This window comes from Mus caroli, chromosome 11, assembly GCF_900094665.2.
Source record: "Mus caroli chromosome 11, CAROLI_EIJ_v1.1, whole genome shotgun sequence".
Lineage (NCBI taxonomy): Eukaryota > Metazoa > Chordata > Mammalia > Rodentia > Muridae > Mus > Mus caroli.
The window spans coordinates 116,853,008-116,865,695 of NC_034580.1; the positions used below are offsets into that span (position 1 = coordinate 116,853,008).

The window sequence follows — 12,688 nt, forward strand, 5'->3', positions numbered from 1 at the left end:
TTTTTTTTTTTTTTTTTTTTTTTTTTTTTTTTTTACAATGGTAGGGGGAGGGAGAGAGGGAACTTGGAAGGGGGCCTTTTAGCAACCGCCTGCCCCTGCCACCCTGAGATACTGGGTGCTGGCCTCAACTGTCATAAGACACAACCCTCGGCAGCACCCCGGAGCCTCTCCTGACCCAGCCCCCATCCCCAGATCAGTTTTCTGTGACCTGGAGGTTGAGTTATTTCTGGGCTGCTTCACAAGCTTCCCTGGGAGGGTAAATGTCACTGAAAGGCCAGATAGCTAGGCTGTGCCCATGTGATATGCTGCTGGAGGTGGGGCCCTGGTGGAGACAAGACAGGGAAGTCCTAGGGTTAGAGCACTGGTCTGTATACTGGCCCATCTGTGTTCTGTTACCCCGTGAACCTCATCCCTGAGGCAGGCTGGGTATCCTAGCCTTTTTACTCTACTGGGATGTGTTCAGACCTGGGTGGTAAACAGCAGGCCCAATAGCAGGCTCAGACTCCACCCCAGTTAGGAAACTGTCATCTCCCTGGAAGGTCTTCCTCTGCAAGGTCTCTGGTGACAGGCTGGGGTGGGCACTGGTGAGGTGCCATTACGGTAGTTAGCGCCTGGGCTGGGTAAGGACAACGTGGGTGTGGGGCCTTGGCGAGGAGCTTCTGTCTTCGTGCCATCACCTCCTGGCACTGAAGGTGGCCCCTCTTGTGTAAGCCTTACATGGCAGCTATGGGACAGAAAAGTCCCAGGACGGGTACTCCTCTGGCCCTGACTGCCCTCCAGGACCCTAGTTCAGTGGGCACCTCATCTATAGCAAGTAGTTATGTCCCCGTTTGTCCCCTAGGACTCTGAGAGCTCCAGTGAGGGCCAACCTTTAAAATAAACAAGCAAAGGCAGATTGACTTCAAAAGCCTGGGATGCCTGTTGGTACCATGACAAGTGCTAGGTATATCTGATGAGAGTCAGAAGCTCGGGCCTGGGAGGCCGGGCTCCTCTGTGGGGACCTCAGGTGTCCAGAGTTAGGCTGGTGCTCACGTCTGGTTCTGGGCATGTTCTCCTTTTTGTTTCACATGGAAACTGGATTTTATTTTTTTACATCTTAATTTATTTTGTGAATATGCGGGGGAGGGCGGGGGCCCAGGAACGTATGTGCCTGTATGTGTACGCCATTGCTTGTGGAGGTCGGAGGACAGCCTGCAGGGTCCGTTCTCTTCTTCCATCATGTAGGTCATGGGGATTGAACCCAGGTTTCAGTCTCAGTTGAAGGTGTCTTTACCCAGTGATCCATCTGGCCCACCCTGGATTTTAGAGAGTGCAAAAGAATTAATCCCAGCACTTAGGGGAGTCAGGAGAGTTCAAGGCCATCTAGGGCTACAAAGTGAATACTGTCTACACACATGCACAGGCAGAGAGGCAGAGAGACAGGTAGGCAGACAAAAAAGGCAAACTTCTGTTAAGGCCACAATCTGAACCCCCACTGAGTAGGCCTTGCTTTCCCCCCTACCCCATCTTCTCCATGACCACTCCTTAAATTCTGGGCCTGGGGTGATCTTCATGTTTTCTTTTGATTTCATCTCTAAATGATATATATTCCTAAAATGTAACCACTCCAGTTTTTAAAGATTCCCTTTTAAATTATCTTTTTTTGTTTGTTTTTTTGTTTTTCTGAGACACAGGGTTTCTCTATGTAACCCTGGCTATCCTGGAATTCACTCTGTATAGACCAGGCTGGCCTCAAACTCAGAAATCCGCCTGCCTCTACCTCCCAAATGCTGGGATTAAAGGCATGTGCCACCACCGCCCTGCTCCTTTTAAATAATCTTAAGGGCCTTTCAAATTTAGGGCTCATGGATAAGAAGTGTCTGGGGCTCACTTGGGGCTCCCACTGAGCATGTCCTGTTGGTGACTCTCTGGGATGGGGCTCAGGTTGGGCCGTGGCCAGATGTGGGGTGCAGCCTTCAAAGGCTGGTGTGCATTCCTAGCAGAGCTGTGTATTGTTTCTAAGCCTCAGGAATACCTGGACAGAGTCACACTGGGCTTCCTAGGACAGTCTCGGTTAGTACATTTGTGACCCAATCACAGGACTGCTCACAGGAGAAAGCCAGCAAAGGGGAGGGGGCAGGGGCAGGGCTGGAGCCCTCCCAGGGTGAGCAGCCTTGGTGGGAAGGTCATCTGGTCAGGAGTTTCCATCCCAGTGCGAGCTGCCCTTCTATACATCATGGCTTGCTTTCTCTCTCCCAGAGTACTGTTTGGCAGCACACCATTTGTGGAGAGAGACGAGTAGGCTGGACTGAATACCCAGGTTCGAGGCCGCCCTCGCTGCAGCTCAGCTCTTGGTGAGACTGGGGATGAGGCTAACCTGGGATTAGGAGAACACTGACTGGGGTGTCATTAGCCAAACAGAAGTTTGGTCCTAGCTTTCGGACTTGCTTTGTCTCTCATCAATAAGTCCCTGAAATTCATAAAAAGGGAAGTTAGAGCTGGGTGGGTGTGGGCTTTGGGTCAGCCCCTGTTCAAGTAGACTGGGATGTGAGCTGCTTGCTGCCATGGCTGGCTGTTCTCCCCTAATCCTAGACCTAACCAGAATTCATCAGGATCTTCAGCTACTCCCCAAAGCCAATGTCACACACTGTTGTTCCAGGCAGAGTTAGAGCTACCAACCTCTTTACCCAGGGGTCCTGGGAAGCAAGCCCCCACCCCCCACCCCCACCCCCCAGATACCACACAGCCTGCTTCTTCATACCCTAGAGACATGCCCTCCCAGTCAGCCAGTGCAATCCGGAGTAGCTCCTCAGGGGCAGGAAAGCAGTGCAGGGCGGATCCTATTTAGACTCAGAGGTGGGCGGAGTGCTGGATACCCACCCGAGACATTCTAGGGGAGGATTCAAGAGTGTGCCCCAAAAGGGACAGGAAGTCCAAGTTACTGCCAGGATTGCCCAGCAAGAGTTCAGAAGATGCCAGCTAAGCTGACTTCTTGGGCCTGCTCTTCCCAGGAAGTAACATAGAATCCTGCTTGAGCCCAAAGTCACTGTACTTTATAGCCACCTGTGTGGGGATCGGCAACTGAATGAGGAGGGGTCTAGACAGCTTCCCAAGGTACCAGTTAAGTGTAGCCAGGGGTGGGAGCCCTGAGCCAGCAGGAGCAGGCTGCCCCTGGCTGAGCTGCTGTTGGAGCAGCCAGGTGCCAATGCTGGCACTCTCCAGGTGCCCTGCCTGCTTCTGGCCCCACCCTCCTCTGCTGGGCTGTGGCTGAGATGGTCACCCTGGCAACCTGAGTCACTGCTGTTTTTTTTTTTCCTCAGGTGAAAGCAGCCCTCCTGGCTATGGGAGGGGCTGTGGTGGATGAGGGTCCCACCGGCATCAAGGCCCCCGATGGGGGCTGGGGCTGGGCCGTCCTCTTTGGCTGTTTTATCATCACGGGTTTCTCCTACGCCTTCCCCAAGGCGGTCAGCGTCTTTTTCAAGGAGCTTATGCATGAGTTTGGAATTGGCTACAGCGACACGGCTTGGATCTCCTCCATCCTGCTGGCCATGCTCTATGGCACAGGTAAGGCGGGGGGGGGGGGGGGGGGGGGGGGGGGGGGGGGGGGGGGGCGGGAGCATGGGCGAATGGGTTAAATATTGGAATATTGGGGGAGGTGATCTTGCCAGAGAGCTATTGGCTCAGTCTCAGTGGGTGGGTTGTGCCAATACTCCCAGTGGTCAGGTTCCACAAGCAGTTCCTTCAAAGGTGCTTGATGCCTGCTGCCCTGCTTGGGCATCGTGAGGAGCTGAGCCATGCCTAGTGTCCATGAGTCATTTGCACTAAGGACCTGGCGCCCCAGTGCTCAGCACCCCTGTTAGGCTGAGGGCAGGTCATATTCTGATGGGCAAGGAGAGGGCAGAGCTAAGCTGGAGGCCTGGACCTGCCCTCAGCTACCTTCCCCACACAGGACCGCTCTGCAGTGTGTGTGTGAACCGCTTTGGCTGCCGGCCTGTCATGCTTGTGGGTGGCCTCTTTGCGTCCCTGGGAATGGTGGCTGCGTCCTTCTGTAGAAGCATTATCCAGATCTACCTCACCACGGGGGTCATCACTGGTGAGTCCGGTGGGACCTGCAGACCTCAGGGTGTCAGGAAAGATGAGTGGGCCATGGCACTTGTGCTCATTTGTTCCAATCTTTGGGGGAAAGTTGAGGACTCTTGGGCCCCTGGGCTGTATGTAGCCTTCCCTCCCATCCACAAGAGTCCCCGAGAGCAGTGGGTACAGCCCTGCTGGGGACGAGTGGCTGGTGTCTGAGGGCCTGGATGTCGAGACCCATTAGAAGCTTGTCATCATCTGGAGCCCACGTCCAGGGAATCTGGGGAGTAGACAAAGGTCTGGGGAGACATAGGGGTCTAAGCTGCCTTGCTTGGGAATCTGAGTCATGCCTTCCCTGCAGGCTTGGATCTCAGGGTCTCACGCTGCCCTCTTTGGAGATCTGGGGATCTTATACTGCCCTCTCTTACAGGCTTGGGTCTGGCTCTCAACTTCCAGCCTTCCCTCATCATGCTCAACCGATACTTCAACAAGCGTCGCCCTATTGCCAATGGGTTGGCAGCGGCAGGCAGCCCAGTGTTCCTTTGTGCACTGTCTCCACTGGGGCAGCTGCTGCAGGACCACTATGGCTGGCGGGGTGGCTTTCTCATCCTGGGGGGCCTGTTGCTCAACTGCTGCGTGTGTGCTGCACTCATGAGGCCGCTGGTGGCACCACAGGTGGGTGGAGGGACTGAGCCCCAAGGACCCCAGCGGCCGCCTCAGCGCCTGCTAGACCTGAGTGTCTTCCGAGACCGCGGCTTCCTCATCTATGCCGTGGCTGCCTCAATCATGGTGCTGGGACTCTTTGTGCCTCCGGTCTTTGTGGTGAGCTATGCTAAGGATATGGGTGTACCCGACACAAAGGCCGCCTTCCTTCTCACCATCCTGGGCTTCATCGACATCTTTGCCAGGCCCACGGCTGGTTTCATAACAGGCCTCAAGAAGGTGCGGCCCTACTCTGTCTACCTCTTCAGCTTTGCCATGTTCTTCAATGGCTTCACTGACCTGACAGGCTCCACAGCCACTGACTACGGTGGCCTGGTGGTCTTTTGCATCTTCTTTGGCATCTCATATGGCATGGTGGGAGCACTACAGTTTGAGGTGCTCATGGCTATCGTGGGCACTCAGAAGTTCTCCAGTGCCATTGGTCTCGTGCTGCTGCTGGAGGCTGTGGCTGTGCTCATTGGACCCCCGTCAGGAGGTGAGTGCTGCTGGCAGGGGAGACTTGGACAGGGCAAGGCCTGGCCTCCCTGAGGGAGGGGCTGCTCACTCCCTTCCTCTTGTACCCGGCGTTAGGAGACTGGGGCCAGCAGATGTCAGCAGCTAAGTGCTGGCTCTGAGCCAGGACAGACATAAGCTTGACACCTGTACACACCGGGCCTGGCGGCAGGCTCAGAAGTCTGCACACCACATGGGCAGCTTTCAAGGGAATGGGGCAGTGTCTGCTACTGCAGTCCTTTGACTTTTTAAAGACCAGCTGAAAAAAAAAAAAAACCACTCCATTCAAGTTTAGGCTGGAGAGGGCAGCCTAGCCACCCTGGACTTGGAACGCTATAGCCCTATCTGCTCTCCTTACACCCTCTGGTTCCTTCTTCCTCCCAGAATGGTCTTGGGGTCCTCAGTTACTAGATACAAAGGGCCTTGGCTAAGCCTTGTCTCTTTCTAGGGGTCACATCTGTGACTGGGAAGAGGGGGTGTGTCCAAACCCTCAAGGCCACTTCTATCTATCCTTTTTGATTCAGCCTTTGCTCCCATGGGGAGGAAAAAGAAGAAGAGGAGACTAGAGAGGGCTGGGTGGGTGCCACTAGGGATGGAGTTCCAAGACAGACAGGGTGACTGCATGTCTGAGGCACTTCCTCAATGCCAGGAGATGGAGCCCTGGCCCAGGGTGGAGGCGGGGCATTCCCCAGAGCTTCTAGTGACCTGGGTCTTCTTTGCAGGCAAGCTGCTGGATGCAACCAAAGTTTACAAGTACGTGTTCATCCTGGCGGGGGCCGAGGTGCTCACCTCCTCCCTTGTGCTGCTGCTGGGCAACTTCTTCTGCATCGGGAAGAGGAAGAGGCCCGAGGTGACAGAGCCTGAGGAGGTGGCCTCAGAGGAGAAGCTCCACAAGCCCCCTGTGGACGTGGGGGTGGACTCGAGGGAGGTGGAGCACTTCCTGAAGGCAGAGCCTGAGAAAAATGGGGAGGTGGTTCATACCCCGGAAACCAGCGTGTGAGCGGCCTGGCCGGGCGGGCAGGGAGCAGGGAAGAGGTCCAGAGACTGGCAACGCTCATATTTATTTCACAAACAGGACCAGCTGAGGCGGGCGGGGCCATCGGCTCAGCTCTTGGCTGCCTGGTCAGCTGGTCAGTGTTTTGCGGGGAGAGGTGGCGGGGTGGGAACCGCGTCATTCCAAAGTGGATCTGCGGTGAAGCCAAGGAAGCCCCATAGTTATCAGCCGCCTAAACCAGGGACCCAGCCTGCTGAGCCCAAGCAGCCTGTGGCTCCCCCCGCCCCCTCCCCACCTCCCATCCCCACTGTGGCCAAGGACCTAGAAACCCACACTTAGGAGACAACACGACTTTAATCAGAGGGCAGGGCTGGGACAGGCTGGCAGGTGGACACTGCCTGCAAGGTCCTTCCTGATCCCACCATCCTACCTACCCCCACCTCCAGCCTTAGTCTCCTCCATTGCCAATTGTCCATCTCTGCCTAGGGGACAAAGAAATCCTTCTACCTGAGAAGGCAGAAATAGACCTGCCCGTGGGAGGAGCATCAAGGGGCCTGTCTCTAGGAGCTGTGTGGTTCTGGGCAGTGGTCTGTTCACCCTGAGTCCCACCCTTTGTTAAATAACAAACTGCTGATTCTTAAAAAGTGGTTCTGGCCCTCATTAGCTCTTCCAGTTCTGCCTGCTGTAACATTCTCTGCTGCCCCTAGGATTTGTTCAATAGCCACAGCATTCATACAGCAGGAAGAAAGGGGGAGAGGGGAATAGCAAGGGAGGGAGCCCCATGCTAGAGAGGGGTACCTGGGTGGCATTTGGAGGCGAGCTGAGGTATAGCATAAGCTGTTCACTGTGTGTGGGCTTCCAACCTAAGTTTCCTGCCTTCTGTTTATTTGCCCCTCTAGGGGGCTGGTAAATTTCTCTATGTGGTCAGCACCTGCTGACCTCTGTCCAGCCCATGCTCAGCTCGGGTTCACCCTGGGCACCTCACACCCACCTGCCCTGTGGCCAGTGGCGGCCTGTGTGGCTGGAAGCCCGGTCAGAGGCCGCTGGGGCCGCCTCAGTAGGTGGTACGTCGTGGGCGCTGGGGACGGCAGCGGGCACCTTGGCGGGCCGCATGCAGCCGGAGAGACGCCATGTCCCTGCTCCTCTGCAAGGAAAAGGAGGCGAGTGCTCATATCTGGGCCCAGCCTCCCATGCCCCATGTTGGGTCTGGCCCTGCTCACTCTGGGATGCCTCTCCCATCTGGTCTGTTCTCTGTACTATGAGGTCAGTGGGTGGGCACTGCTTATAGCAGCAGCAGTCACATGCATCCTGGGAGTCTAATTTGCCAACCTCACCAGAGCTAGTGGCAATGGCAAGGACCTATGGCTTCAAGATAGGTCAGGCCCCAGAGGCAAAGTGGTGGTAAGTGGGTAGCATTCTTGTGCAGAGGCACTGGGCCTCTTCACATCCCTGCTCTGCCCACTCTCAGCTGTGTTCACACACACACACACACACACACACACACACACACACACACACACGGCCAGGCTTCAGGCTTCCTAGTTCTAGACCTGGCTGTGGAGAGTGGATCTTGGAGAAGGCTCCTAGAGCTATCTGTACTGCTCAGGCTCAGCCTGGATGAGAGCAGTAGGCTGTGCTGCCCCCCTCCCCCACACTTGTGTCACCCCACGCTTGCACCCAGAGCTTGTGGTGAGAACATGAAGCATCTAGGAAATGGCAAAAAATGGGCAATCACAGATAAGATGACCAAGACCACTTTCTAGTAAAATTCTTCATAGGGGAGAGACTGAGTGGGCTGGAGCTTTGTTAAGGGAGATGCTGGGTGGCCCCGAGGCTCCCCTCAGGCCCATGTGTGACGGGACCCCACAGGGTAGCTCTCTCTGGGCTCTATAATGAACAGCTAGTTCCATCCGGTTCCATTCCTAGACTGGGATATTTTATAACTGGAGGAAAGGAAATTTCCTGTCCTCAAAGTATGGCTGCTGGGGTTCCTAGGGTGGCGGCCAACCCAAGCAGATGATGCCAGAAGCCAGGAAGACTTAAGGCCTGTGACTGCTCCTGTAGCAGCCGAGGACATAAAGAACACACTAGCAACTCTATAGGGGCTGAACTGACTAAGGGAAGGTTGTATTTAGGATCCTGTGAAGACCCAAGCCTGAGTGAGAATGGAGAGGCCTGTCCATCAAGGTCCTGGGGAAGAGATTAAGATAACCCACAATCCCCAAACCAGTTTGAGGCAAATGAGCTAGTTTACAGGCTACTGCTGACCCACCCGCTGGTCTCTTCCCCAATCCCTATACCCTATCCTTGGCAGAGAACACATGGAGGTGAAGATGTGGCTGACTCAGCAGCCTAGTGGACACATCCTATACCATTTGAAGAGTCAGGGTGGGGCTCCTGGAAGAATGCTGCTCAGATGCGTAGGGGACTGATTGTAGGACCAGTCTTCAGTGTAGACAATGGCCTCTTGGATGTGCAGTCCACCCAGTTCTAGCTCCAAGACTGGCCCTTCCACCTCTACCCTAAGTACCTTTACAGGAGGGGAAGTAGAGGGTTCCCTGTACTTTGCCTGACTATAACAGCAGGGAGAACTAGGCTGGGGAAGGAACCCATGTAGACAGAGCCTGTATCCATATTTCATCTCCTGGCTCAGTGTTTCTCAACCTTACTAGTTCTTACAGTTCTTATGTTATGGAGACTCCCAACCATAAAATTATTCTGTTGCCACTAAATAACCAATTTTGCTCTTATGAATCATGATGTAAATATTTTTGGAGATTTGTTCAAGTGGCTGTGACATCACCCACAGGTTAAGAAACACTGTCTTAGCTAATGAGGGGATGGAGTGGGACAACAGATTCCCTTCTGGAATACACCAAGTCAGCTAGAAGCCAACTTTGAATGTTTAAGGTATAAGGGTAGAAAAGGCTGAAGAGTAACTTGTAAGAGACAAGAGCAAGGTAAGGGTGGGGGTTAAGAGCGGCAGGATAGTGGGAATTACTCTACCATGTTCAACTGGCCAAGCTCATCAGGCCGTGGGACACAGATTAGGAATTCCCAAGAGGACAGATTTCCAAACAGGAACAGACCTAGTTCTAGCAGCCTGGCAAGATTTTCCATGTCTCCCCAGTCTGGTGCTGCTGTGGAAGTCAGGTCTACACAGATGCCAGTAGATCTGTGGATGTAGAATCCTTCATGGATTCTAGTGCATGCCAGGAACTAAGGCAGTTGGACATACCCATTTCAGAGCTTCCCTTCCAGGCAAGGTGAAAATCTAAGGCACTAACACAGAGGCCTGCCTAGGTTAGGTACTTAGGAGGGCTCACAGAACTGTCACAACATCTCTAAGGGAACTCACATCTACCCATGACACCAGAGTCCAAGCGGAAATCATCTTTCTGGCACCTACTCCACTAGCTTCCCAATACCCACAAATGGACAAGCAGGAATGTCATCCTGAAAAAGTTGACTCTGTTGGGTTTGTAAAACCAACACACAGAAGGCTGATGCAAAAGGATTGCTCAGTTCTAGGCCAGCCTAAGCTATAGAAACTGTCAACCTCAGAACCCCAACCCACACCAAGTTAGCTTTCATGTAGCTTACACATGCTGCTGAAAGAAAGACCACACAAAGGGGAGGGAAGAAAGGTAGAAGTCATTATGAATTTATTATTTACACAATTGTTAAAGTACACAAATACAGTGGTAGTACAAACGCACAGCTCAGAGACTGGTCACCAAGACACAGGTTGATACACACATTCTAACTACGCTTCCTGCGAGTGACGATGGGATTACATATCGGGCAAGAACCGTCAGAACACACCCTGGAGGACTTCCAATGGTCCTAGTCTCGGCACAACCCAGCAGGGCCAGGCTGAACCTGGATTAGTCTCAAGGCCACCCCATACCCCTCCAGAACCACAGGTATCAACAAGAACACTTGCCAGGCAGGCCTGCCACTGGAGAGGGGAGGACCAACTCTGATAAAGGATTTGCAACAAAAATCTCAAATTCGCCCGACCCTCCCAACCTCCCTCTGCACTCCTAGACACACAGTCCCACCCTCTGCACCCTAAAATGCTTGCAGAGTAACCAGTTCAGGATTCAGAAAGAAGCACCCACAGGCTCAGATGGCTGGCAGGCACAATTAACAGCCACATTCTTGGATGCTATATCACACATCAGCAGTGTGTCCCTCCCAACCCTGGGCCAGTGCTCAGAGCCAGGGAACTCTGGGAAGAAGGGAGAAGCCATGGTGGCACCATTAGAGCCAAACCTCCAAGGGAGCGAGGTAACCAGCATAACTCTCTCCATAGGCTGACAGGGAAAAATCAGAGATGGAGCCACACACATGTACTGCACCCACTTCTCAGATGGGGAGCTCAGGTCCTGCTGTCTCTTCATATCCGGTGCACATGGTGGGGAAGAGCATGGTGGCATCCTAACCGCCAGCGGCAGAGCAGCCCAGCCCGCAGTGTGTCCAGCTGAAGACCACGCAGCGTGTGGCACCACACCTTTCTGGAGGTCACGCAGCGTGTGGAGGTGGTGGTTTGTTTTAGAGTCAGATAGGCAGTTACCTGCTTCTTGGCACTTCAGGGTTGATTCCCTTTGGCCACTGGTCCCTCTGGGCAAACCATGGTGTGTTCTAGGACAGCCAGCTCCCTGGCTCTGAGCAGAGAGCCCAAGACAAACCCAAATGGCATCTGCATGGGACTATTCAGTCTATTCTGCAACTTCCCAAGTTCAAAGGCATAGAGGAAACCAATCCTACCAAACAGCAATCCTCTCCCTAGAAACCACAAACACAAGCTCAGCTTTGAATCTTGGAGCTCTCCAGCAGCCTAGAGGCCCCCCCGTCCCAGCATGTGGGTTCTTCAGCTCTGACTTCCTTCTGCCTCCTTTGGGAGGACTGCCAGGCCGTGGTGCTTTGCTGAGGCTGTAACTGTGAGCCCTCACGCCATGGCAGTTGTACCTGCTCTGATGACTGCAGGCTATCAGTTTACAGTGGGAAAGAGTAAGCAAGATGCCCAAATTAGGCTGATGGGAGCCCACAAGACACACACACACGCACGCACACTCGCGCGCGCGCACACACACACACACACACATACACAACTGATGAGAAGTTCCTTTCCAAAGTGAACAACACATGAGAAAACAAAACAGAACACCACACACATCCTCGACACTTACATGTGCCCCTCTCTTGCCTGCCTCCATTTTACATAGAAGCTCCAAGCCAGCGTGTCTTAGGATTCTTTAAGGTCAACATCCTTCTTTGTTTAAGACCGCAAAAACAGACAAGAAAGAAACAATAAAAAGACAGATTTCTTTACACAGATTTAAGCCAGTAATTTTTAGCAAAATGATACAAAACTGTCTTAACCAAGTAGAAGACTGGTAGCTGCGGTGGGATCATCAGGGAGCGCAGGTCCGCCACCACTGGTGGGAGCTGAGAGGCTCTTCGCAGGGAGTCGGGTTCTCTCTGCAATGGTCTCCCAGCCTCTGCTCTTCGTCCCAGCCCCATGATAACTGAGCTCACACGGGGCCACGGTGGCAGCCCCTGGCGATGGCAGCTCTTGGAGCCTGTCCATTTAGTTTGTGTTTTGATTCCCCATGTGCATCGCTGGGTGAGTGGCCTGGAGAGCTCCCGGCGTTAACATTTCGGGTTTAGACCGGGGGGCGTGTCACTAGTAAAGCCATTGGTAACAGAGTAGATCAGCCATGCATTGTCTGCCCTTCACAGCAAAAAGGAGAGTTCTCATCGGTGCACGACAGACTGAAGACCACTGGAAGCCACCCGACCGGGAATCTGTCGGAGCCAAAGCACAGTACAAGGTCAGCATAAGGCCAGAGGAATAGGCCAGCCAGGCATTTGGGTGCACATAACACAATAGAGCCTGGGAGTGAAGGGACACACTGCCACCTGGCTTCAATCTAAACACCTTCACCCCTGGCTGCACAGAAAGGCCTCTAGCCAGGGCAGGAAGATGGGGAAGAAGGGACATGCAAGCAAGGAAACTGCAGAGCTGTGCTCCTGTAGATCCGAGTGGAGCAGCGACACTTGCTCCCAGCCTCCCTTCCTAGAGAGAACAGGCACACCCCTTAGGGAAGACGGAAAAATTCTTATGGACACTTCCAAGAGTGCACATATATGTTAAACAAAGCAGATCTCCCAGCAGCACAACCCCCACCAAAGCTCAAGCCCCTGACGGAAGGAAGGAACCACCAAATACCATGTGGCCAACAAGAAAGGAGCTCAGCGTGGACACCCAGCCATGCACTGACGGCAGGGTAGCAGGCGGCTGTGGCTGGATTAATACAGACAACAGCTGCATGGACAAGATGGCTGGGCAGGTACCAAGTTTGGAAAGAAACACAAAATGAGGACAGAGATAAATGAAAGAGGAAGAGGGATGACTGA

General features: G+C 53.7%; 2 protein-coding genes across 7 annotated transcripts in view; one reads left to right on the plus strand and one right to left on the minus strand.

The window, feature by feature from the left end:
- Slc16a3 (solute carrier family 16 member 3) overlaps nt 1–7,111 on the plus strand; it is a 10,474-nt gene extending 3,363 nt beyond the window's left edge. Inside the window, exons 2-6 of one of the 3 annotated variants that reach the window (XM_021178293.1) lie at nt 2,239–2,333; nt 3,300–3,543; nt 3,929–4,072; nt 4,484–5,251; nt 5,991–6,906. In XM_021178293.1, coding sequence (XP_021033952.1) covers nt 3,321–3,543; nt 3,929–4,072; nt 4,484–5,251; nt 5,991–6,268 — 1,413 coding nt within the window. In that variant the 5' untranslated portion in view covers nt 2,239–2,333; nt 3,300–3,320 and the 3' untranslated portion in view covers nt 6,269–6,906. Of the gene's footprint in view, nt 1–2,238; nt 2,334–3,299; nt 3,544–3,928; nt 4,073–4,483; nt 5,492–5,990 lie in introns of those variants that run through there. The other 2 variants (XM_021178291.2, XM_029483365.1) reach the window with 2 other exon arrangements.
- Csnk1d (casein kinase 1 delta) overlaps nt 6,161–12,688 on the minus strand; it is a 33,450-nt gene continuing 26,922 nt past the window's right edge. Inside the window, exons 9-10 of one of the 4 annotated variants that reach the window (XM_021178295.2) lie at nt 7,254–7,406; nt 6,161–6,221 (exon numbers count right to left, since the gene is read on the minus strand). In XM_021178295.2, the coding sequence (XP_021033954.1) occupies nt 7,317–7,406 (90 nt within the window). In that variant the 3' untranslated portion in view covers nt 6,161–6,221; nt 7,254–7,316. Of the gene's footprint in view, nt 6,222–6,374; nt 6,456–7,253; nt 7,407–9,905; nt 12,077–12,688 lie in introns of those variants that run through there. The other 3 variants (XM_021178294.2, XM_021178297.2, XM_021178296.2) reach the window with 3 other exon arrangements.